The sequence below is a fragment of the Phoca vitulina genome, unplaced genomic scaffold (genome assembly GCF_004348235.1).
Source record: "Phoca vitulina isolate PV1807 unplaced genomic scaffold, GSC_HSeal_1.0 scaffold37, whole genome shotgun sequence".
Lineage (NCBI taxonomy): Eukaryota > Metazoa > Chordata > Mammalia > Carnivora > Phocidae > Phoca > Phoca vitulina.
Window position 1 is genome coordinate 10,541,497 of NW_022589740.1, and position 24,449 is coordinate 10,565,945.

The following is a 24,449-nucleotide window of genomic DNA, read 5'->3' on the forward strand; positions in this document are numbered from 1 at the left end:
CCCTTCAGCTGAGATGAGCCAGCTACCTTTGGTTTCCCAGTGAGAAAGTCTTACTCAGATTGTCGGTAAATAGTATCTAACTTTGGCAACAACTGAATGATGGTGGGGGGGGCGGGTAAGCAACAGAATGTGGTCTAGTCTAGTGGCTCCAGAGGAGACTTGGTGTCAGCAGTCCTGGTCTCAGCACCAGCAGCCTCTCTGACTCACTGTGGGCACATCACATTGTGTTTGCTGGATGGTTTTGGGATCAGAAATGTGACTTTGGCTCCCTTGTGCATGAGCTGTTAATGAAGCACTTTACCGGCAAATTCAGGAATTAAAATAGCATCCACACAGCGGGTGAGTAACTGGCCTTTAAAGAAGACTGTCAGATATCTGTCAGCTGTGAGGAAGATGGGTTCCTAATGGGACGGGGACATTTCTGTAAGCCCAGTTGCCGCGCACTCTGCAAGTATTATGAATGCCTCCAAGTGGATTGCGACATCTTCTGGATTCACTGAGAAGCTCCCAGACGTCTCGGAGGTGCTCCTCACCCTCGGTGGAGTGAGTTCCCCCTTCGTGGCTGCGTCAGTTTGGGTCCTCCAGGAAGAAGACCCTAAGCTTGGACTGGGTGAGAAAGAGATTTATCGGCCGTGAAGGATAAGGAGGAGAGAGCTGGAGTCACTGGGGCCCAGGTCAATGTATCTGTTAGGCAGAGTAGCCACAGTGCCTAGGGGCCGGGACATTTTTAGGGTCCATGAGAATGTTTTCATCTTATTTATTCCAAAATCGGAAGAAAAAAAATGAATGTGCTAATAACAAATAAAATAATCAGTCCGGCCTAAATTATGTTCATCTTTATACCAATGCAGTCATAAAATAGAATGCTTAATATTTTTTAAGGAGGCATGGACCCACAGCGGCCAAAGGGCCTAGGGCCCACAAAAGTCATAACGTGGCGCTGGCTAGGGAGGGCCTCCAGCACGGCAGAGAAGACTGACACCTGGGAGGGAAAGGCCAGGCTGCGGGGGGGGGGGTGGGGGGGGCTGCTGAAGAGCCCCCCCGCAGGCGGAACGGCCCCGCTCTGCTAATCCTGTTCTGCCTAGTCACCAGCTGAGAACAGCCCAGTGTACTTGGCCTTGGCGCAAGCGCCGATGTGGGCCCAGAGGTGAGGCAGCTGGAAGCTGTGAGCCCGCTGTGCTCCCTGCCGCGAGTTCACCTGAAGGGGGGTCACATGCCACCTCCACGGCCCCCACGGTGAAGAACCAAGGAAACAAAATATTAGGTCTCTCCTCTACCCAGGCCCAGCCCCCACACACGTATCTTGGAAAGGGATTCTGTTTCATTGGAAGACAGGTTACAAAGAGCATTCAACACTCCCTCTGCCTCTGACGCAAGAGCTCTCGGTGAGCAAAGGGGTGTTACGGAGGCTGGCTGGTCGCATGTGTTCTCTATTAGTAACATATTCTGGGGGGGGCTGGCTGTCCCCCCTTCCCCCCGCAGTGCTCCCATGGGCACTGGAGCTTGGGTGGGGGAGGCATGGCCTTCCTTCCGGTTCAGAGTTTCTCTGATTCTGTTCAGTCTGACATTCTGATTCGTCCTTTAAAATCCCTTGCCAGAGTCAGCAAAGTGAGAGCCCCTCAGCTGTTTCCAGCCTGCAGATATGCTTATTTGGCAGAGACAGAGTTTAAAAAATTGCGGTGGTGGGTGTTATGGGTTGAACTGTGTTTCCTCCAAACCATATGTTGAAGTCCTAACCGCCCCCCGCCCCCCAGGACTTCAGAATGTGACCTTATTTGGCAGTAGGGTTGTTGCAGATGTGATTAGTTAAGATGAGGTCATACCGAAGTAGGTCCCTAATCCAATATGACTAGTGTGGTTATAAAAGTTGGGGGGGGCGGATTTAGACACAGAGAGAGACCTGTACAAAGGGAGAACACCATGTGAATATGAAGGCAAAGCTTTATTAGCCAAGGAAGGCCAAAAATTGCCAGCAAACCACCAGATGATAGGAGGGAGCCTTGGAACAGATTCTCCTTCACGGTCCTTGGAACAAGGAACCAATCCCGCTGACACCTTGATCTGGGACTTCTAGCCTCCTGAGCTGGGGAGGAAGAATCAATTTCAGTTGTTTAAGCCACCTAGTTTGTGGTACTTCGTTATAGCAACCCTAGCAAACTCAGATAGGGAGTATCATTTTGAAATGGATAGATTTGCTATGAAAATTTAGATTTTGAGCTTCAGTGGGAAAAGCCTGAGGTGCCAGGCTGGATGTCGGGGCACCAGCTGGGAGCAGAGGGATGGATACACTCAGTCCTGAGCTAGAGAGCGCAGCCCACGAGGGGTGGGGACTGCCACTCTGGGCCACCCGCTGGTGGTGGCAGCTCGGAATGTGGGTTCAGCGCAACCCGATTTTCCGATGTTTCCAGAGAAGCTTGATTGCTGTTTCTCGTTGCTGATGAAATACGATTTCAGATGTTGGCAACGAATGCATCCCTCGATTTCCTCCCAGAACCCACTCTGCCTCGGTGGTATACTTGATCAGGTTGGCCCCTCTGGTCATCTGAGTTTGTGATCTCTATTCATTCACGGTTGCATGTCTTGTCTAACTATAAGAGAAATTATAGTTAAACAAGGGAGGTGATTCAGGGGGGTCAAACAATTTGCCGCCAGGAGAAAGCGAGCCTTGATTTACCCACCTCTCCCCTCTGCCATTTGAGGCAAGGACCTTTCTGAGACTATCTGTGCTTTAAATAATCATGTGCTGTGTGAGATGTAAAGCAGGTGTCCGGTCTATGCACATATATGGTCTTCCTACTACCCTTACTGCTAGTGTGCTGAGGATACAAGGAGTTGTTACTAATCAGGCACCATGCAATAAAACAAAGATACTAAGCTGTAGTTGTTCTGAACTTATAAATAGAAAGGTCATTCTATCGAAGCTACAATACAGCCCTCCATCACTGCAGCTTTAATTGCCAATTATGACAATGACCCTTTACACAGAACAGACAATGGGGAAGCCATGGTACCAAAATCATTAATGACATTCCTTTAGTTCATTGTAATTGCGTCAGGCAGTCACAATGTGCCAAGCCCACGCTAAGCATGTCACATGCATAATCTCACGTAATGCTCGAACTAGCCCCAGGAGGGAAGTATTTGGTTCTCCCTGTAGAGATTAGGACATTGAAGCCCAGAGATATTCAGTAACTTGCTTGAGGTCCCAGCAGGACTCGACCTCAGGTCTCTTCAATGCCAAATCCAGGCTCCCCCCATTCTGGCCTCCTGGTTCCTCTCTTTCACCAAAATGCCTCTAACAGAGGTCAGCCTCCAGGCCCAGAGCCCACCAAGGCCTCGCCGAGAGCGGTGTCCCAAGTCCAACCTCCCAAATCCCAACCGTGGCTACATGTTCTGTTAAAGAGGCAAAGCTTGTCATCCAGTTTGAAGTCAAAAATCTTAGTTTTCCTCAAAGAAGACTCGCTGACTTTTTGTGTATATTGTAAAGATGTACAGGAAGGTAGGTCCCTCTGTGCCCCTTTAGGAACAGATGGTATGCTTGGTATGTTCTTGGAAATCCTGTAACTCACAGAAGGCCTGGGAGGAGGGGGGCCTCCTGGGGTCATGTTCCGGTTCTTTCCACAGCTGCGTTCAGCTTGTGAAAATTCCAGTACTTCGTATATGTGTATTTTACTTCAACCACAAGTGAGGCAAAGAGAATGGACAGTTCTTGGCTTGGATTTAGCAGAGCACCTTTGAACTCCTCACACTCCCCTTCCAGCCCAATGCCCATGGACCCCTGGTCAAACGTCTTGTGGCCATAACTCCTCCACGTCCTTGCCACCCCTGCCCCTGGATTGTGTTGAAGTCAATCCCAGCATCGCACTGTGTCACCTGCAGCCACACCCCTCCCAGCCCATCTTACATTGCGTGTCCTGTCCGTGTGATTTTCAGGCCACTACATGTACGTGGACTCGGTGTATGTCAAGCACTTCCAGGAGGTGGCGCAGCTCATCTCCCCGAAGACCACGGCCCCCATGTCCGGCTGCCTGTCGTTTTATTACCAACTCCAGCAGGGGAATGACAATAGCTTCTCCCTCTATACTCGGGATGGGGCCGGCCTTTACGAGGAAATCTGGAAAGTGGGCCAGCCAGGGAGTGCTGCCTGGAATCTGGCTGAGGTGGAGTTCAGCGCGCCGTACCCCATGGAGGTGGGTATGGAGGCAGGTGCGCCCTGGCCTCAGCACTGTGCGCTGGGCGGGGGTGCTTCCAACTCGCTCTCTGCCGATTGGGAGACACCGGCCACACTGCTCCATTCTTCTCTGTTGTGTGTCCATCTTCATCTTCCCTTTCCTTCCGTGGGCCCCCTCTGCTTCTCCCTCTTCCTCTCTTTTCCCTGCATCTTTCTGCTTTCTACCAAGACTGTTTTCCCCAAGGACAAATAGGGAAAATCCAGTCCATCAACGACATTTCTTGGGCGCACGTGCCCTCTCAACCCGCACTGTGGTCGTGACTTCAAAAGAGAGGAATGCCCTCTAGGGTGAAACCCACCCTTGAACTTCCATTCCTGAGAGCAGGGATGAACCTTTCCCTCACTTGAGGGAAGAGACTTTCTAGAGATAAGAAGAAGAAGAAGAAGAAAAAAAAGCCAACTTATTTTCTTCTTTCCTCCTTTACAGTATAAATAATGTCGTCAGTATTAGAAAGATTTATCATTGTGGCCCCAGTTTGAAACAAGGCTGGGTGCTTTAGTTTTAAAACTTTTTATAGTTACATGAGTGATAAATATCCAGTGCAGAAGAATTAGAAAATCCGGGAAAGCAAAACAAACTCAAACCGCCCAGGCTGAGCCTGCAAGGATGAGAACACTAACGTTTTGGTGTTCATCATTGCGGGCCTATTTTCTAAGCATGTATATTAATACATATCTCTTTTTATGTGTGTATTCCAGTACTTACAACAACCCAAAGTAGATAAAATTATCCCCACATTGCAGATAAGGAAGGAGGAAAAAGAGAGCCCAAGCAGTTTGCTATTTTTTATCTAGGTCACACAGCTGGTGAGTGCCAGGCACTTAGGAAAGTCCTGGACTCAAATCTGACCTAGAGCTGAAGGCAGAGGCCCAGCTCTGTCTGAGGACCCCAGAGGACCCCTAGAATCAGTGGGTGCAACATTGTGGTTGCAGATTTGGAGCTCTACATAGAGTCTTAGTTACCACAGGTTTGTTAACATCCCCTAGTTTGTGCTTTGTGCCTTTGGTAATAGCTCCCATGGTTCCCTTTAGAGCGCAAAAGAGGTGGATTCTTCTCTGCATGCTTCTGGGTGGTGTCATTGGTTCCCCTGACGTGGAGCTTCGGAGAGCGTTGGCATCAGATTGGTCGGTGACATGTTCTGTCTACTGAAGACAGGCCTGCCACTCCCCATACTCCCTTCAGATCCCCTCCTGCCCCCCCAACCCACAGCTCCAGAGAGAGCACCATGCCTTTTGCAGGCCGTGCGCTCTTTCCTATCCCCAAGTCTGACGAGGCCTCGGTTTGCTCTTGCAGCCCAGTGGAAAATTTTCTAAGTTTGGGTTATAAGGTGGAAAAGAAATGCACATACTGTTTCAGAAATTTTTCCTTCTATTAAAGTCAAATGAGTCACACACGCAGTGACGACAGTCTCTTTGCAAACTCCTTCCATCCGACCATAAACTCCCTGGGCAGGATTTGTATGAGTGAGACTTTGCTGAATTTTCTTTTATATCAGTGCTTGAAAAGTCGCAATTCTGGACACTACCCCACTTCAATATGTATGCTTTTGGTTCTCATGTACGTGCTTTTGCTCCAGCAATCTAACTCACGATGCTGCTACTGGAAATTGCCGCCAAAGGAACTAAATACTCTGCAGAACCCAGGGAATTTAATGTCACCAGATTCTCAAATGAATTTTAAAAAGGAAAGCAAACATCTGAGACCCCCTTTTCTGAACAAGAGGGAACATGCTGGCACGTGGGCTGTGATTTACAAATTCTGATTGGAAGCATTCTCACCCCACCTACTCAGTAAGATCAAGCTCTGTCATTCACTTGATCAGCGAGCACCCTGAAAGTGAAACGTCGCGGACCTGTGCTATGTTTGTGGACTCCATTGCCCCTTCTCACTGGTCCACATCTGTCCCCTTTGTTCCCAGCCCTCACCTTTGCCAGCAACAAATCTCCGGGGCCCCTCTTATATTTTGCAGAATCCAAGTGTCTATGGGACCATTGTTGTTAAGCTGAACTGGACCATCTCGTCCACACTCTTTCTTTCAAAACCGGAGACACTAAGACCTAGGGGAGGGAAGGAACCTGCTTGAGCTAATTAGCGGCTAAGTAGGCTCAAACCTGAATATGGGTTGAAGAGGGGGTCAACCTGGAGAAATCCGCATGAATTTAGTACAGAGCTCAGGATGCACCTGATTCCATGCTAGGGGCTTTATATATATATTTCATCTCATTTAATCTCCTCAATAGTCCTACAAGGTAGGGGTTATTATGCCGGTTTTATAAATAACAAAGGCAAAGCCTTAAGAGGGTTAGCAAGGTATTTAAGGTCACCTAGCTAGTGAGAGAAATGGGATTTGAACTCTAGTCTGTCTGCCTCCAAGACACCCTTCTCTTTAGAAGAGGTTTGAAAACTAGACACCTAGGGGTCAGCTCTTGCCCACAGTGATTTGCCTGGCTGCTAGAGTGGTGGGTTGTGCGTCCCTTGTTTTTCCACATTCGTTTTAGTGTTTGAATAAATCGCCAACACTGAAAAATCCAAAGATTTCCAGTAAAAATCTAGAGATCCAGTCCTCTTGATGATTTGGTAGGTCCAGACACATCAGGCCTGAACTCCTACATGTCAGCAATTGAGGAAGCGGAGTAGCAGGCGCCCCTTAAGACCAGGCTTGGGTTCCCCATTGCAGGACCGTCTGAACCCTGTCCTGCTGCATCACACCAAGCGCATGTCATGCATTCATGTTACCTGTCTGGCCTGAGTTTCAACCTCTGCCAGCACTGCATCTTCTCGTGTTAATTCATTAGAGTGGGCTGCACACTGGGGCGGTTTTCCCACCATGCTCCCCACTGTGTGCAGAGCTGTGTGCACCCCTCCCGATCCCCATGGGCACAGGCAGAAGGTAGTCGATTGACCTCAGGGTGGAAGCTGGCGGCAGAGCAGGGAGAAACACGAAAGGGTTGAACTCATTAACAACCTCATGTTCTTTCTGACCATTTGGATGTACCTGGACATGCTAAAATGCTGACATCCATACCTAGAATTTGGGGCCTGATTTCGCCTTAGCAGACAGGTCATCCTCTTTGATTCTGCATGTTTGTCCAGAACCCTCACAGGGAATTTCTTTTTTATTTTTTTAAGATTTTATTTACTTATTTGACTGAGAGAGACAGTGAGAGAGAGAACACAAGCAGGGGGAGTGGGAGAGGGAGAAGCAGGCTTCCCGCCGAGCAGGGAGCCCGATGCGGGGCTCGATCTCAGGACCTGGGATCATGACCTGAGCCGAAGGCAGACGCTTAAGGACTGAGCCACCCAGGCGCCCCTCAGAGAGAATTTCATGTGTGAAAAAGGGAAAGAACCCTGCTGGACCTTAGTTCTCTGTGAAGGGCAATTGGAGAGCCTGGTCTGCTTTCAGCGGGGAGCCTATTGTTTCTTTAATTGAAGGTCATCATGCAAATTGTCGAGTCTGTGGTTCTGTCAGAGAGTGATATACACTCAAGTGAGGGGAAAAATCCACCAATAAAATACAACTTAGGGCTTAGTATTCCCTCCCCCTTTAAGAAACTGTGGATCAAGTCGGGAGCTGCCCTAGATTTAGGAACATGATTCCTAATCACTTATAACTTGCCATCACCTGGCTTGCCGGCCACATCATTTTAAATCATAATTAAGAGGGGCCCCTGGATGACTCAGTCCATTGAGGGTCCAACTCTTGGTTTAAGCTCAGGTCATGCTCTCAGGGTCATGAGATCGAACCCCATGTCGGGCTACACGCTCAGTGTGGAGTCTGCTTGGGATTCACTCTCTCCTTCTGCCTCTCTCTCTCTCTCAAATAAATAAATCTTTTTAAAAAATCCATAAATCATAGTTAAGAGCTCTGAAGCCTGACAGAAAATATGTAAACCTGTAACAATCTGTCATCTTTCCCTGCAGGTTATTTTTGAAGTTGCTTTCAATGGTCCTAAAGGAGGATATGTTGCTCTGGATGACATTTCTTTCTCTCCTGTTCACTGCCAGAATCAGACAGGTAAGCATTTTCTTTCTCTTCTGGCTCACATCTGGAATTTTCCTTTCTTGGTAGCTGCCTGGGGTCAGGACTTGATTTAATTCTTTCTAATTTTCTCACCTCTCCTGTTAACTCCTCCTTTACAAAATTATTTAATCGAATAGTCATTTTTCTGCAACATTATGCTTTTTTTCCCCCCTCACAGAGTGAATTTAAATTTTTTGACACCACAGGGCAGTTGTCATGTGTTAAGGAGCTTTGGCCGTCCCCACCTACTAGGTAATGAAAATTGAAGAATACGAACGCATTCCCTCCCCATCTTTCCCTTTAAAGGATATCTTAGATCCATACACAGGTGGCTGAGTAGGTGGAAAAAACTCAAACTCTACCAAGTAGAATGATAAAAACTCTTTCTAATTTTATGTACCCGAGACCTATAAATGTCTCCATGTTTAAAGATGTTAATATTCGGTACATCATCTCTATGAGAGTTTATGATATTTATATCATGGACTTAATTTAATTTCTCTTTCTAAGTAAATCCTCAAATTCTTTTATCCTGGCCAATTTTGTAATTTCCATAAACTTGGTGTTTGGAAAAGAAAGGAAATTCTTACTTTCTGGGAAAACAAGTAAGCAAATCAACTCAAAGTAAATTAGAAAACAAATGTTCTAGGGGCACCTGGGTGGCTCAGTCAGTTAAGCATCTGCCTTCAGCTCAGGTCATGATCTCAGGGTCATCAGATCGTGCCCCCTGCTCAGCAGGGAGTCTGCTTCTTTTTCCCCCCCAACCCTCCCCCGGCTCATGCTCTCTCTCACTATCTCCCTCTCTCTCAAATAAATAAATATTTTTTTTAAAAGAAATGAGAAGACAACAAATGTTCTAGAATAAGAAGGATGACACTGTATTCATGATAACCCAGATAAATGCAATTGACCTTACCTTTTAGTGATTCTTTTTTTTTTTTTGAGAGGCCCCAGGGAGACAGTGGTTGTCCCATCTTATTAATGAGCCCTCATTCTGAGTTTTTAGAGCATGGGAAATAAATTTTTGAACCTGGCGCTTGTAGTCTGACCTTCACTTAAGATAGAATTGGTGTCTAATTTCATATAGCTTCAGATGTATTCTACAAGCAAGGGGACTGAGAAAGATAATATTTTCTACTTGAGCTAAAGTGTTACCCCCAAGTTAGAGAGAAACACTCTAATGTGCTAAAACCAAATATTTTTTACTAATTCTAATTTTAAAAAAGAAAAAAAAAGCTAGTGAAACAGAACCAGACTAGATACGCGTATTTAAATATTTTCATTGAAATGATTTAATCCAAACTGTAACCCCAACATTCAAAGAGTCTCTAAATTAGACAGAACACAGAAACCAACATTAATTTGCTTCTCAAAAATCTGACTGTGCCCTTATCTCATCAGCTAATATTTCAGTGATGTTAATAGTAATTTCACAACCTCTTTATCATTATTTTTGGAAAGTTTCTCCTGTTTGTCACTAGGCATTTACATTGAACTTTTCTATTTCCAAGTTATTCATAGGGGAGAAGAGGTGTTTATTCAGTGTCTGCACGGGGTAGACGGTGGGGTGAAGAGGCAGGTGGGAGGTCACAGTATGTACTGAACCACCTTACAAGTAATGTTTGGAAACACGCTCCCTTTTTTAAAAAGATACAGAATCTGTGTGAGCGCTTTCCCAATGACTGGTGAAAAGAAAAGAAAGATTCCAGCAAAATAAGGACTATTTGTCTGTAAAATTCAGCCCACATACAGACCCTTCCTCTGCAGGGACCACCAACAATTCACATTTTCACATAATTAGGTTAGCCAGGCTCCATGCTGGTTTTCAGAACTTCCCCACCTGGCAACTTTGCTTTAAAATGGTTTAATAGCGTGATCCTAGTGTTATGCTCCTGAGCCAGGACTTTGGATTCACATCCCTACTCTGCCACTTACCAACTGGGTGACCTTGGGCATGTTAACCTCTCTGAGATTCTGTTTCCACATTTGTGGGACGACGTTAGAAGAATCTGTTTTGCACAGTTAGGAAGATGATGAGTTCATGTCCGCGAAGGCCTTAGCAGAGTATGGAACACAGAAAATGCTTGGCCATGAGGCTTCATGTTATTTACTTAACTTTCAAAATACGCCTGTCCCTTCGCTGGGGACCAGAGAGTCAGATTGAAACTGAAGAGAACCAGCAAAGGGCACCGCCTTGGTGAAGGGGTGAGCAGTAGCCTTCTTGATGCCTTTCCTTCAGCAGCTGTGGGCCAGATTCTGAGTCTTAGACGCTGAGCCCTCCGTTTTTCATACTTCATCTCACATTTCACAAATAGTTTATGCCCTTCTGTTTCGTAACAGGTGCCAACATTTTTTTTCCTTATCTTGGTTAGCTCCAGACTTGTTGTCTCTGCTTTTCCCAGCTGGATCTAGCATTTTCTTCCCTCATCTCCCCAAGAACGCTGAGACAGGAATTATTTCAACATATGAAGCATCTCGTTCCCACCATCTGGTTGGGCTTAGAGTTAATCCAGGCTCCCAGACCTGGGACCCATCATAGAGTCACAGGTGTTAAATACTGGTATCGTGTCACTCCCCAAGTATTCCCCCAGGATGCTGCCAGAGGACAGTGAGACCTCCCCACTCCACCTACTTGAGGTAGGGCACTTCCCTTTCCAAGCCTCTTCCACCCACGACCTCCCCATCCACCACCACGTTTGGCCCAGCGCCTAGATTGTAGGAATAAGCTCTCCTTTTAGGCTGTAAATCCTTGAATGGCTGACAGGTGAATCCATGCACTTGTAGAGATCCCGTCTTGATGCCCAGCCCCAAACTGAGAGCTCCCACTGCTATGCCATCTTCAGGCCCAATCTCCTCTCGGGGCCTCGGTCCAGCCCACCCCCAGGCCAGGGACTGGAAGGGTCCTGACACTCATGGATTCATGGATATACTCCTCAAAGGATGTCTGCCTGGGCCTAAATCCCAGTTACGCCCATTCCCTAACAACACACTGCCCGTTTGATGTCTGATTGGAAACCTGGCTCCGGATGTTGCCTTGGTTACAGCTATAGTTGCCTTAGCTCAGACCTCAAGTGTCTCCACAGCCTGGTCAGTGGCCCAGCCCCTGCTCCAGCAAGACTGCTCCGTCTGGCGCCGGGTCCCACTCACTCTGTCTCCAAGCCAGCTTTGAGCGGTCTCAGCCTGCTTTCGGGCTGGCTCGTGCTAAAATAAAGCCCCTGTGCCAGTTGAGCAGCCTACAGAGCACGCTGCACCCTGCTGTCTCAAGCGTTACAGGGGCCGAGGATTGAAGAGGCTGCTGATGAGCATCTAGATCTCCGGGGCTGATGTGGAGTCCATCTCCATGAACTTCAGGATGAGAAATGCTGCCAAAGAGTCTTCTCAAAGGCAGCACTCTCCATCTGATTAGAGTATCTTCAAAGCTTCTCATTTCTAAAAAGTTCAAATGTCAGAAAGCAAGTAATTAACTACATCTTACATTGTGATGCTTTTTGGTACCTTGTTCAAAGGGCCTTTCTTCCCCACCCCCCTTTTTTCTTTTTTTTCTGATCAACTGATGTTCAAGGGCTTCCAACTGCCTCTGATTCCTCCCTGCGCTTCAAACAGGTCATTAATGCTCAATCGTCATGGCTGCTCGGCCCAGATGCTCTGAAACAAGCCTTAAGCAAAGGCTTTCCATCCACCCCCCGATCTCTGGCGAGCTCATTTTGGGTCACAAACAGGCCCTCTGGCCCCGTCTTCAGGAATTAGACGCTGTCTCATAGCAGAAGCAGCACTCTGGGTGAAAAAGATTTAGGTTTTCAGTGATGCTTTTGAGATTTTCTTTTTATCAGACCTTCTCAGGACCCCAGACAATCCATTTCGAGGACCAGGTATTTAGCAAAGGACTATAATCGCATTCTCAGAAACATCTTTTCTGCATGACTCAGTTTGTCACCGTGGATAGAACTGAGCCGTGCTTCCTTTTAAGTTTTAATACCACCTCTCGCCTCTCCTGCACACCTTATGAATGGGTTATGGTTCTTTTGTGGCCGCCCGGGGGTATATTCCTTGGGATATATCCCTGATGAGTGATTTCACTGACCTGCCATTCTCTTTGCGAATGGCTTTTGGGAGCCAGACGGCCATCTGTAGATTGTGGGTTTTCATCTACTTTTTCATTACCAGATAGCAGAGGGGTAACTAAGTCTGGAGACCAGTATGGGGTTTCCCCTGGTCGCAAATATGCATTAGGTGTCAAAGGAGGCTTGTCTTCATGACATCATACTCATTTTTCGAAGACTTCATCTTCATGGCTTAAAGATACTCCCTGGTGCTCCCAGAGCCAGGCACAGCAATGTGTGGGTGAACCCACCAGCCTTAGAGCACTGAGAATGCTCTTCACTTCCTTTTCTCCACTCTGGTTCGTCAGGGTGCTCGCTTTGCACACTTGCAAGGCCCTGTCACCTGAGATACATTCGGGATTCAATTATATAGGAACATTTTGTTCTTATTCTTTTTTTGTTTTTTTAAGGTGGTGTTGGTCACTTTTTTTTTAATTTAGTATTTTAAAAACTTTATGTTTGTATCATTTTCAACTCAGACAGAATTTGCAAGAATACTATAAAGAACTCTCCTAGACTCTTCACTCAGATCTACAAATTGTTAACATTTTGCCACATTTGCCTTATCAACCATGTAAGAATAAGTTGCAGACATTATGCCCCTTTACCCCTAGATACTTCAGTGTGTATTTTCTAAAACCAAGCACATTTTCCACATGCTATCAGATAATTATAAAGTTCAGGAAATTTGGCACTGATACAATATTATCAACTAATCCATGGCTTACATGCTAATTTCACCAGTTATCCCAATACTGTCTTTTATGGCTCTTTGTTTTCTTGGACCAAGAGTGAATCTCAGGTGCTTTATAGCATTTGGTTGTCATGCCTCTTTCGTCCCCTTTAATCTGGGCCAGCTTCTCAGCCCACTTGACTGTTTTCTTGCTTTGGAAATTGAGGAATTGAGAGTATAGTGAGTTTTTGTCCATAAACAGCTCCCTGTTTCATCAGGTCACTGCTTCCAGAACTCAAATGTTTCTCTGGAGGTGATTTCCCAGTTATTCAAAACAGTGCCTTCTTTATCTGGCCCTAAAAGCTTAGACCAGTGTATGTCAGCATGCGGAACGGATCACAGTTGGCTACATTGAATGTGTCCCAAACTGTGGCAGTCACATCTCCTCTGGACTCAGACAATCTGAACAGTGAGATTTACAGTCACTTGTTGCTGTACCAAGTTATTCTCAAAAGAGCAGATATCTTTTATGTTTCATTCCCTCCAGGCAATCTGGAATGAGGTGGTATTTATAGACCAGGGTAAATGATACCAGAACTCAGCAAAAGCCAAAATAATAGCAGTATGGGTGATGAAATTGGTGTGACTTTTTGAACAGCGTGATTTATACTGAGCAATGATTTTCTTTAAGCAGATTGGCTCCTACTACTAATGTCAATTATAAATAGATAGCAGCTGTGCTGGTGACACAGAGATTGATCAACAAAGGAAAATTATTTCTGGAAAATATTATTTCTAAAATACCTGTCTTAGAGAAAAATTAAGAATTCCTTAAAATCTTTACCTTTTTCTCTCTTTAATTTTCTATGAATGAGTTTTGAATTGTGAAGAAGTATGTGAGTAATTGCTCCCAGTCTTTACATTATGAAAGGAAATTTCTTTTGAAGTCTGATACTTCTTTATTTTTTATAGAGAGTGTGAACAGAGCTCCTTCCCTCCATCCCTTAAGGGAGGAAAAGAACAATTTTCCTGTCATGCTGAGATGTTATTTTGATGCTAACCTGTCAGCATGCCATTAGGGTAAAAATATTTTGTTGTGGTTTATTTATTCAGTCTCCCTGGCACAAATGTGTATGTATTTGTCAACCAGTTGATGTAGCCCTTTGAGACTCTAGGGTCTGGCGCTTTAACTTTGGTTCTCCTTTGTTCAGAGCTTCCTTTCAGTGCCGTGGAAGCCAGTTGCAATTTTGAGGAAGATCTCTGCAACTTTTATCAAGATAAAGAAGGTCCAGGCTGGACCCGGGTGAAAGTAAAACCAAACATGTATCGGGCCGGAGACCACACATCAGGCATCGGTAAATCAGAAGTCTGGGCATGTGGGGACCCTGGGGGTGGGGGTACTATTTATGCTCCGTCTGCTATTCTTACTCCACATCACTCAAGATGGCCACTTAAAAAAAAAAAGGCAACTGTAAAGAAGTAAAAACGATTGGTAATCTTGTGTTTGGCCATTTAAAAAAAAAAAAGGCATTTAAGTTGCTGTGCTAGCACGACTTTCTGCCAGTTCTTTAAACAGCCAAACCTTTGGAAATTATCTCGCTCTTCCCTTTAGATAGAGCAGCGCCTTTAAAAAGCTATTAGATTCCAATTACATGAAACATCCAGAAGAGGCAAATCCATAGAGACAGAAAGCCAATTCTTGGTGGCCAGGGGCTAGGGAGTTACTGTTTAATGGGTATAGAGTTTCCTTTTGGGGTGATGAAAATATTTTGGAGCGGGATAGTGGTGATGGTTGCCCAGCACTGTGAATGTACTAAATGCCACTGAATTGTATACTTTAAAGTGGTTAAAATGGTAAATTTTATGTTATGTGTATTTTACTCAATGAAAAATATTTTGTGAGGCAATAAAAGCTATAAAAAACTATTGGAAGATGTTGGGGGGGCACTCGATGGTTATGTCTACAAGGAACTGTAAGAAACCAGTTTGAGCTCCCCTGTATAAGGATTACCTACCTAATCACTTGGATGGCATCCCCTGTGAAGCCCACTCCCGTAGATTCTGCTGCAAAGAGCTTGTTTTCAAGGGTTAGTGTCTTATTCATTTATTCAATGGCTATTATACCCTGGGCACCGGGATACACTAAGGAAACTTATGTTTCAGAGCACCTTACTTGCACAGGCCCTGGGAAGGGCCTTGAAAGGGGCCCTCACAATTTTATACTTGTAATCATGAATTCTTTTCTTAGAGGTGGCTTAACTTGTAGAAATACAGGCACTACAAAAACCTATAGTCATTGGCCAAACTAACTCCTGGGGGATACGCTAGTGAACAAATCAGGTCCTGCCCTCACTGGCTAACAATCATTTCAACGGGCAAGAGAAATGTTAGACAAATATACACACAAATAAACTTCGAATTACACATTGTGGCACATGCTATGGAAGAAATGAAGAGTGGGCTCTGAGAGAGAATAGAAGAGAGATCCTGAGAAGGCTTTTCTGCGGGGAGAGAGCATTAGCTGGGAGAGTGGGAGGAATCCAGGCAGAGGGAACAGCATCTGTGAAGGTCGTGAGTATGGAAAGAGCTGGACAACCCAAGCAATGAGAAGGTTAGTGTGGCTGCACCATGGGCAGGAGAGTGGAGGAATATGGAGTTAGGACATACACCGTGGGTGTGGCAGGCCAGAGTGAGCTTTTGGGATTTTTTTATAAAGGAAATGAGAAACCATCAAAAGGTTTTAAGTAGAAGAAGAGTAGAATTAAATTCGGGTTTCAAAAATGTTGTTCCGGCTATATATGGCCACCCATGTTAGTCTGCTCGGGTGGCCAAAACAAAATATCACAGACTGGGTGACCTGAAAAGCAGAAATGCATTTTTTTCACAGTTCTGGAGCTGGAAGCCCAAGATCGAGATGCTGTCAGGGTTGATTTCTGGTGAGACCTCTCTTTCTGCCTTGTGGCACCTTCTCATTGGGTCCTCATGGCCTTTACTCTATGTGTACCAGTGAAGAGAGAGAGAGAGCTCTCTGGTGTCTCTTCCTCTTCTTATAAGGACATCAGTTCTACGGAATTAAGGCCCCACCCTTATAACTTCATTTAATTACCTCCTTAAAGGCCCAATCTTCAAATAAAGTTGCATTGGAAATTAGGGTCTCAACCAATGGATTTGGGGGGGACACAACTCAGTCCATATCACCACTCATGTGAAATAACCCAATAACCTTTTACCAGATGAATTAAATCATTGGGTAGAACCAAACTAAGCACAAAGACTGAGGCGCTCAAAGGAAAATGGATGGGGGAGGAGCATAAAAAGGAAAGAAAGAAAAGCAGGTGTTATTTTCTTTTCTACCCAGGCTTTCTAGGATACATGGATCTGTTTTAAGTTTACCGTGGGGGTGGTGGAGGAGCAGGTGGGAGAGGAGGTTCTTGACCTTATGTTTCTTTTTTCTTATTTAAAAGAAATAAGTATTCTTCCTTGGACCCTTTTCTTGCACAGAGAGGGTACTTGAGAGATCTTTTCTGGTCGAATGGCAGACTGAAACAAAATAGATCTGGGGGAACGACACAATTCAGTCCATAACAATACTCCTGTGAAATAACCAAAATTCCAAGGACTGCCAGATCAGCCTGTGCTCTCTCTATCTCCACTGGTCGCTGCAGAGATAAGAAGGAAAAATCTGCCCCGGGCCTAACGTTCACTAGGACCCAGTACTAAGTACTCAGTCTGTGTCACCTGATTGACCCAGGCAGCTGGAGCCCCAAGAAGATTTCATCCCTTTTGTTTCATGAAAAACACAAACCCTAACTGATGACTGGCTTCTGAGCATATGCAGATGGGAATCTATACTGGTTTATGAAGTTTACTTAGAACTGGAGAAGTTTTATCGGTAATAGAGTCGCAGGATATATCTATCACTTAAGCCACAGATATTACAAAATGCGTTCTATCATCTAAAGCCTATAGGAATAGTCTCCGTTGGCAAATCCCATTACTTTTAACCAAATTTTCCCACTTGATCATCTGGGCTAGAGGATTTAAGTTTGTCATTGCTGATAGCTGAATGTTTTGCCTGTTCGCAGGGTACTACTTGCTGGCCAACACAAAGTTTACATCTCAGCCTGGCTACATCGGAAGGCTCTACGGTCCCTCCCTGCCAGGAAACTTGCAGTATTGTCTACGTTTTTATTATGCCATCTATGGGTTTTTAAAAATGAGTGACACCCTGGCAGTTTATATCTTTGAAGAGAACCATGTAGTTCAAGAGAAAATTTGGTCTGTGCTGGAGTCTCCAAGGGGTGTTTGGATGCAAGCCGAAATCACCTTCAAGAAACCCATGCCTTCCAAGGTATAGTAGAACCAGCGCAACACCTTGACCCTTTGTTCATCTTGGGTTTCTGGGCCGGGTTAGTGAATTTCCGTTTAATTATTTTCAACTGGAGATGTGTTATTTTTCTTCTGACAGCCCCACCGCTACACTCTACCCGAGCCGTGCACAAGTTATATTATCTACAGGTTGTTTTCAGTTTTCTATGTCTCAGAATAATGGCCACCTAGAGTGTTTGCTTGTTTATTTCTTAGATTCCCTGAGAATAGACCAAAGACAGAGAATGCATGAATAGTCCAAGTTCAACAGCTAAACTTTAATTTGAAGCCCCAATTATCCTCTCTCTCAGTCTGTCACACACACAAAGACACACGCACAAAGGAGTACTAATGACTTTACTATAATTTATAATACTAAATTACTTTAAAAGGGTGAAATCAGTGAGCCTGGTTTTACACTGAGGCTTTAAGGTCAACAACTTGGGTTAACAAGGTAGAGAAGCTCAGTAAAAAATGAGAGCCAACCCAGACAGAGAGAATTTATGTAAGGGTACCATCAGCAGCTGATTTTTATAACAATGAGAATACAAAGAGCTCTTCACTGCAAGGGGAATATAAAAGAAAACTATAATCTCCCAAGTTTAACACTCCTAAACTTAAGGAAGTTTTACCGAAGTAATAAATTCTGTCAACTACAACCCAAATATGAAACCAGTATGGGAAAATTCATTTTGTTTCAGCCCATCATTCAACCAGAAAATGTCTTTCAAGTATTCGCTCTGAGCAAGAATGGGCTCAAAAAAGGATAAGAAAGGTCCCTTTCTTCAAACAGATGAAACATACAATGGGAGTTCAAAAAATACTGTTGAATGAATGGATCAATCAGTTGATCATGTTTGTTAACCAGGAATTACTCAAAGTCCAGACTCCCTAGGGGAAGATACAAACCTGGAAGAGTAGTAGAACCTTCTTCACAAATGTTAATGGCTTGAGCTTCTCTTAGTTATACCCATCCAGACAGAATATAACTTCATCCATCTGTAATTTCCTGCTAAAGAAATTTGGCACACCATTCCCGTCATAATGATGCTTGGTTACTTTTAGTCCATTGCAATACCCACCAGGGCATGATTCAATTTTCACAGTGATTAATCAAAGATCTTTGAAAATCTTTACAAAGTTCTTTTCCATTGTTAATAGCAGCAAGAAAAAATTGTGATTATAATGACATGACAGCCTCTGTGACTGACTGACTTCTTTATTTTTTAAGATTTATTTATTTTAGAGATCATGAGTGGGGGGAGGGGCAGAGGGAGAGGGAGGTGGAGAGAATCTCAAGCAGACTCCCTGCCCCGCTCCAAGCTGCTGAGCATAGAGCCCAGTGCGGGGATCAATCTCACAACCCTGAAATCATGACCTGAGCTGAAATCAGAAGTCAGACTCTCAACCAATTGAGCCACCCAGACACCCCCATGACTTACCGACTTCTAAAAAGGGTTGACCCAAGTTACAATACCGCTAGCAGAACATAAGCATGCAAGTTTTATCACAGTCTCATAGATATAGTTCATATTATTGTTACGCTAATTAAACAGGTAGTGTTATTGCAGGTCTCCCCTTCTTAACTCTGTTATACTTTGATCACATGACTAAAGTGAGATACTTTGTTCACCCCCTGGGTAATAGAGGAATCTAGTTGGTGTTTCTGGTGCCAAGGTCCTACTCCTTCCTAGTCTAAACTCATGCTCTTTAATCTTATTGCCTCGCCAATTCTAAACATTTCCTGAGTGAGCCTATCTTTCCGTAAATGTCATCTGACCTTTGCAGTGTCATTGAATTTCCTCTTTGATCTGTTAGTCCTAGAGGTATCTAAGCCTCTCTGCACCTCTTAGGGATCCCAAAGGCTTAAATTGTTTCCCCATTACCAGTTATTTAACTCTGGCAAGTGGTTTTGGTAATACACACAAATATACACACACACATACCAGATTCACATAATTAGGGATGCACCAGAAAGTAAGGAAATTTTTGTTATACTCCATACCATGTTTTGCTGTTTTTTATTTTTATTTTTTTTATTTAATTTAATTTTATTGTTATGTTAGTCACCATACAATACATCATTAGTTTTTGATGTAGTGATCCACAATTCATTGTTTTCATATAATACCCAGTGCTCCATGCAATACATGCCCTTCTTAATACCCACACTCCCCACCCCCCTTCCCTCTAAAACCCTGTTTGTTTCTCGGAGTCCATAGTCTCTCAGGTTCATCTCCCCCTCCGATTTCCCCCCTTCATTTTTCCCTTCCTTCTCCTAATGTCCTCCATGCTAGTCCTTGCTAATGTTTCTTAAAAGGTGGGGAATATAATAAGCATTTTATTCATTTGGCTTTCATTTGTTTATTCATTCATCCATTCATTCCTTTATTCAACCAGAATTTATTAGATACATGCTCAGTGCAGCGGATATAAAGATGAATGAGGCTCAGACCTTGCCCTTGAGGAGGAGATCACAGATGATAGAAGATTAAGCTACAGATATGTAAGCAACTAACAACAGTACAATCTCACTGTCTCACGGAAGGGTCACATAGAGAAAAATAGAGTAGTTCTACTAATTGGACACATAAAAGATAATGACACGTAGAGGCCCAGCTGGGCTGGTGTGTGGACGGTTAGGTTCAGGCCATCTGGATTCTAATTCCTGCTCATGCCCCCACCCACTGCGCTTCACCCTGTCCCCCCATATCCTCTACTCACACACATGCTCCTTTCTTTTTTTTTCTTTTTTTTTTATTATGTTATGTTAGTCACCATACAGTACATCATTAGTTTTTAATGTAGTGTTCCCTGATTCATTGTTTGCGTATAACACATGCTCCTTTAGAGGGCATCAGGGCTCTTACCTGATACCCATGGATGGGAGCAAGCCCCCCAGCCAATGGGATGTCCTGGACAACTTGCCCTTTTCCTCTTTGGCTGGCTTCCAGCCCCTCCCAGCAGCTGCTCAGTTCCCGACCACGTGAGGAAAAATGGATCTGGACCCAGTGGGGGCAGGGACGTTCTTTCAGCCTTGGAATGAAGCAGTCATGAATCAGGCCCCAGTGACCATGAGGAGAAGGTGCAGTTCAACACCAGAAAACTCTGGACGCATGTCTGAAGGTGGCTTGTAGTTTTTGGCAGGTCCCTGCTAAACAGAACCAGCTCCTCAGAGAGTGAGGGAGCCATCTGACGGCCACCACAGGGACATGCACTAAAGGCAGGAAACTAGTTGACGTCCTTATGTAACATATACAGGTGGCAATAAGGTGCAAATGGTGTTTCAGAGAAAGGATACAATGAAAAGTCAGAGTTGCCCTTACTACTCCCTTCCCCCGAATTCAAACTCCAATGGCACTTCTTTTTCTGGTGGTTTTCTTCCTGATTTGGGGATATTTTCCTCTTCAATTTTAAATATTGTATTTCCACCTCCATTTCTTGATTCATTAACTTGAATAGTGTTCCCTGCTGTGAAAGATAAGGACTTTAGCTTATTTGTACTATTCCTTCTCCTTTTCTCTCTTCTCACAATTTTTAGTTATATTTTGTTTTTAACTTTTAGTGCTCTTTACAACTTGAATACACTTAACCTCTATGTTTGGACCCATCAACTCTAGATAGTGTCTCTTAACAGCCTTGTATGTAGGATGAATGAATCCTCACCTCTACATTTCCCTTCACGTCTCTTGCCCTTCCTCTCATCCACATCTCTCAGCCGTACAATGACTTTCACATTGTCACAGCTAATAATATTTATGTTCCTACAGTGGAGACTTCTGGTTTTGCCAGTGGCTGGATTTCCCAGTGTGGGCCGCCTTGGCATTTGGAAGAGGACAGTTCTGCCTTTGGGGAGGGGCATCCTTCACAATACTGGGCTTTTCCCATCTGCAATTAATGCAACCCCAAATTATTTCCACACATTTCCAAATGGCCCCAGAAGTACCAAACCATCCTTGGATGAGAACCATTGGTCTGTAAGTTGATTCTGAAAATTGAAATGAAGTCCTAACCTACAGTCCACTCTTGCCATGCTCCCATCTTTGCTCTGTCTGGCAGCCGAATTTTCATGAGCAAACCAGTCGCCAACCCCCCACCCCACCCCGAAGTAACCCTTCGGCTTCCTGTGCTCTTAGGGAAGTGACCCTCTGTGCTCTTATAGCAGCCCCCTCCTCAGCTTCGCCTCCTGCTCTCTCTATTCTAACCAGCTTTTATGGACTTTGCAATCTTAGGACTTTTTAAAATTGAGGTGTAGGGGCGCCTGGGTGGCTCAGTCATTAAGCGTCTGCCTTCGGCTCAGGTCATGATCCCGGGGTCCTGGGATCGAGCCCCGCATCGGGCTCTCTGCTCAGCGGGAAGCCTGCTTCTCCCTCTCCCACTCCCCCTGCTTGTGTTCCCTCTCTCACTGTGTCTCTCTCTGCCAAATAAATAAATAAAATCTTTAAAAAAAAATAAAATTGAAGTGTAATTGAGATATAGCATTGTATTAGTTTCAGGTGTAGAGTATAATGATTCAATATTTGTACATACTGTGAAATAATCACCACAGTACATCTAATGTATCACCACACAGTTACAGATTTTTTCCCTGTGATGAGAACTTTTAAGATCTACACTCTTAGCAACTTTTGAATATGCAATATAGTATTGTTACCTATAGTCGCCACACTGTACATACATTCCCAGGACTTCATAATTTTATAACTACAACTTTGTACCTTTTGACCCCTTCCATTCATTTCAGCCACTCTCTGCCCCCCTCACCTCTGGCAACCACCAATTTGTTCTCTGTGTCTATGTGCTTGGGTTTCTTCTCTTTTCTTTTTTTTAGATTCCACATATAAGTGAGATCACATGACATTTGCCTTTCTCTTATTTCTCTTAGCATTCATGCCCTCGAGGTCTGTATTGTTATAAATGGCAAGATTTTGTCCTTTTTCATGGCTGAATGATATTCTCTTATTCTTATAAATCTGTTTCTTCCTTACTTTTCGCATCTGAAACCCCAAACCTAGCAGCTACTTGAATCACAATTGCTCACTAATTGCTGTGGGACGACTCTCAGGTTCTGACTTTTGAGCAGTGCTTGTTGACCCTCATCACGATCACCAGGAAGCTTTTAAAATATTCATTGTCCATCTCTCTTCCTATAAAAAGATAACCTTCGTGAGGACAGGGACCTTGTCTGTCTTGGTCATTTCTGTATCTATATCATCTATCACTGTGCCAGATGCCAAGCAGATAACCAGGGACATTTTGTTCGATAAATTTAGTTTGGTATCTATGTGGACAATAAATAAGTAGATGAATAATGAAAAGAACAATGAAAAATGATTTTAAAAATGAACGAGTGGACTTTCTAAGGCTAGTAAGTGGCAGAGCAAGGTTTTACCCATGTCTATCCAGCTCTAAATCCTGCCCTTTGTCACAGGTTTTTATTATTTTTTAGACTTATTTGTTTATTTGAGTGAGACAGAGAGATGGGGGTGGGGTTGGGGGGACAGGGAGAGAGAAAATCCCAAGCACACTCTGTCTGCACTGAGTGCAGAACCCAATGCAGGGCTCGACCCCATGACCCCAAAATCATGACCTGAGCCAAAACCAAGAGTTGGATACGTAACCGACTGCTCCACCCAGGTGCCTCTGGCACAGGTGTCTTTAGTGCTCGAGGTTTCTACCCAATCTGGGAGAAGCCTCAAGCATCTGCAGAAAGTGAGGCTCCCCGGTGTGCCTTGGGGAATAGGCACCTTCTATTATTTTATTTAATTCTTTCCACATTCCTGCAAGGGAAGTGAGGTATTTCCTTTTAGTGTCCTGGCATCCTAGATGCAGAGTTACACAGACCCAAGGTCATGTTCTGCCAGAAATGAATGCACAAGCTCAGAGCTTACTGCACTCTTGCGGGGAGGAAACTTCTCTGCCTCTCATGCCCTCATCACCCCATTCCTAAAGCTGCTCAATTGTGAGTAGTCGGGGCCCAACTCAGAGAGTGAACGGCTATGTTTTCATCCCTGTTCCCTGGCTTGCAAGCTTTGTCTTTGAGTTTTGACTACACCTGGATTAATCCTGGTCCTAATTCTCACTGGTGGAAGTGTTGTGGAGATATGTGTGAGTCTCTGTGCTACATATTCAAAATAATGACAGCAATGACCCCTTCCATTTGCATTGCTAGTTAGTGTAACCTGCTTTCATGAAGGAATCATGTGAGCCCAGAGCTGAGCTGAGTGAGAGGCAGCGTGGGCCTCGAAGAAGTCAGAACTGTTGGCCTCTCCCCGCGAGTTTCTCTTCTGTCACTCCTAATACATATGCACTGCCTCACCTGGGCCTTCCCAGATGCCTTCCACTCTGGATGCTGCCATTCCTTTCCTTCCCCTAGTGGTTCTTACCCAGCCTATGTTAAGGACAATGGGCTGGTTCAATTAATAACTCCCTGCTATTTCCATAGACCATCTTAATGTTTGATGGAAACTATAATATATAGCTCTGTTTAAGGAATGGTAGCAACGGCAACAATTCCCCTGAGGCCATTCTAGCAAAGTAGCCATATGGACGGATTCTGTCTGATGTTGTCACAGCTGCCTACAACAGGAACTTCCATAGAACGCTTTCTGTGTGCCGGGCACCGTGCTAAGCACTCTGTGTGCATTGCCTCATTTAATGCTTGTGCCGTCTTAGGAAGAAGGCAGCCCCACTTAACCAATGAGGAAAGCTCAGGCAGAAAATTAAGGACAGTGTTCAGTAGCACACAGAGCTGGCAGAGCTGAGAGGTAAATCCAGATCTTTATGAATTCAGAATCCATGTTTTTCATACCAGGCCGTTTTGCACCCCCAGCCCTCTCCTGGCTGAAGGCATAGGATCAGACCAGAAAGAGAACCCAGCCCTAACTCAAGATTTGTAAAAATTTCTAGCGCTTTATCATTAAGGCTCAGTTGTTCTATTTTAGAAATAACTTTGGCTCCTACAAGGGATCGGAATTCATGGTGGATCACCACAGACGAAGGAGAGCTGTGGGGTACAGGGAAATACAGCATAATGCTTAAGAGTTCTTGGGAGT

At 44.6% G+C, this 24,449-nt stretch overlaps 1 protein-coding gene across 2 annotated transcripts in view; it reads left to right on the forward strand.

Annotated features, from left to right (window-relative positions):
• MAMDC2 (MAM domain containing 2) overlaps nt 1-24,449 on the forward strand; it is a 139,540-nt gene that overhangs the window by 77,517 nt on the left and 37,574 nt on the right. For both annotated transcript variants that reach the window (XM_032427675.1, XM_032427674.1), the window contains exons 6-9: nt 3,934-4,190; nt 8,154-8,247; nt 14,238-14,381; nt 17,112-17,377. In XM_032427675.1, the coding sequence (XP_032283566.1) occupies nt 3,934-4,190; nt 8,154-8,247; nt 14,238-14,381; nt 17,112-17,377 (761 nt within the window). The remainder of the gene's footprint in view (nt 1-3,933; nt 4,191-8,153; nt 8,248-14,237; nt 14,382-17,111; nt 17,378-24,449) is intronic.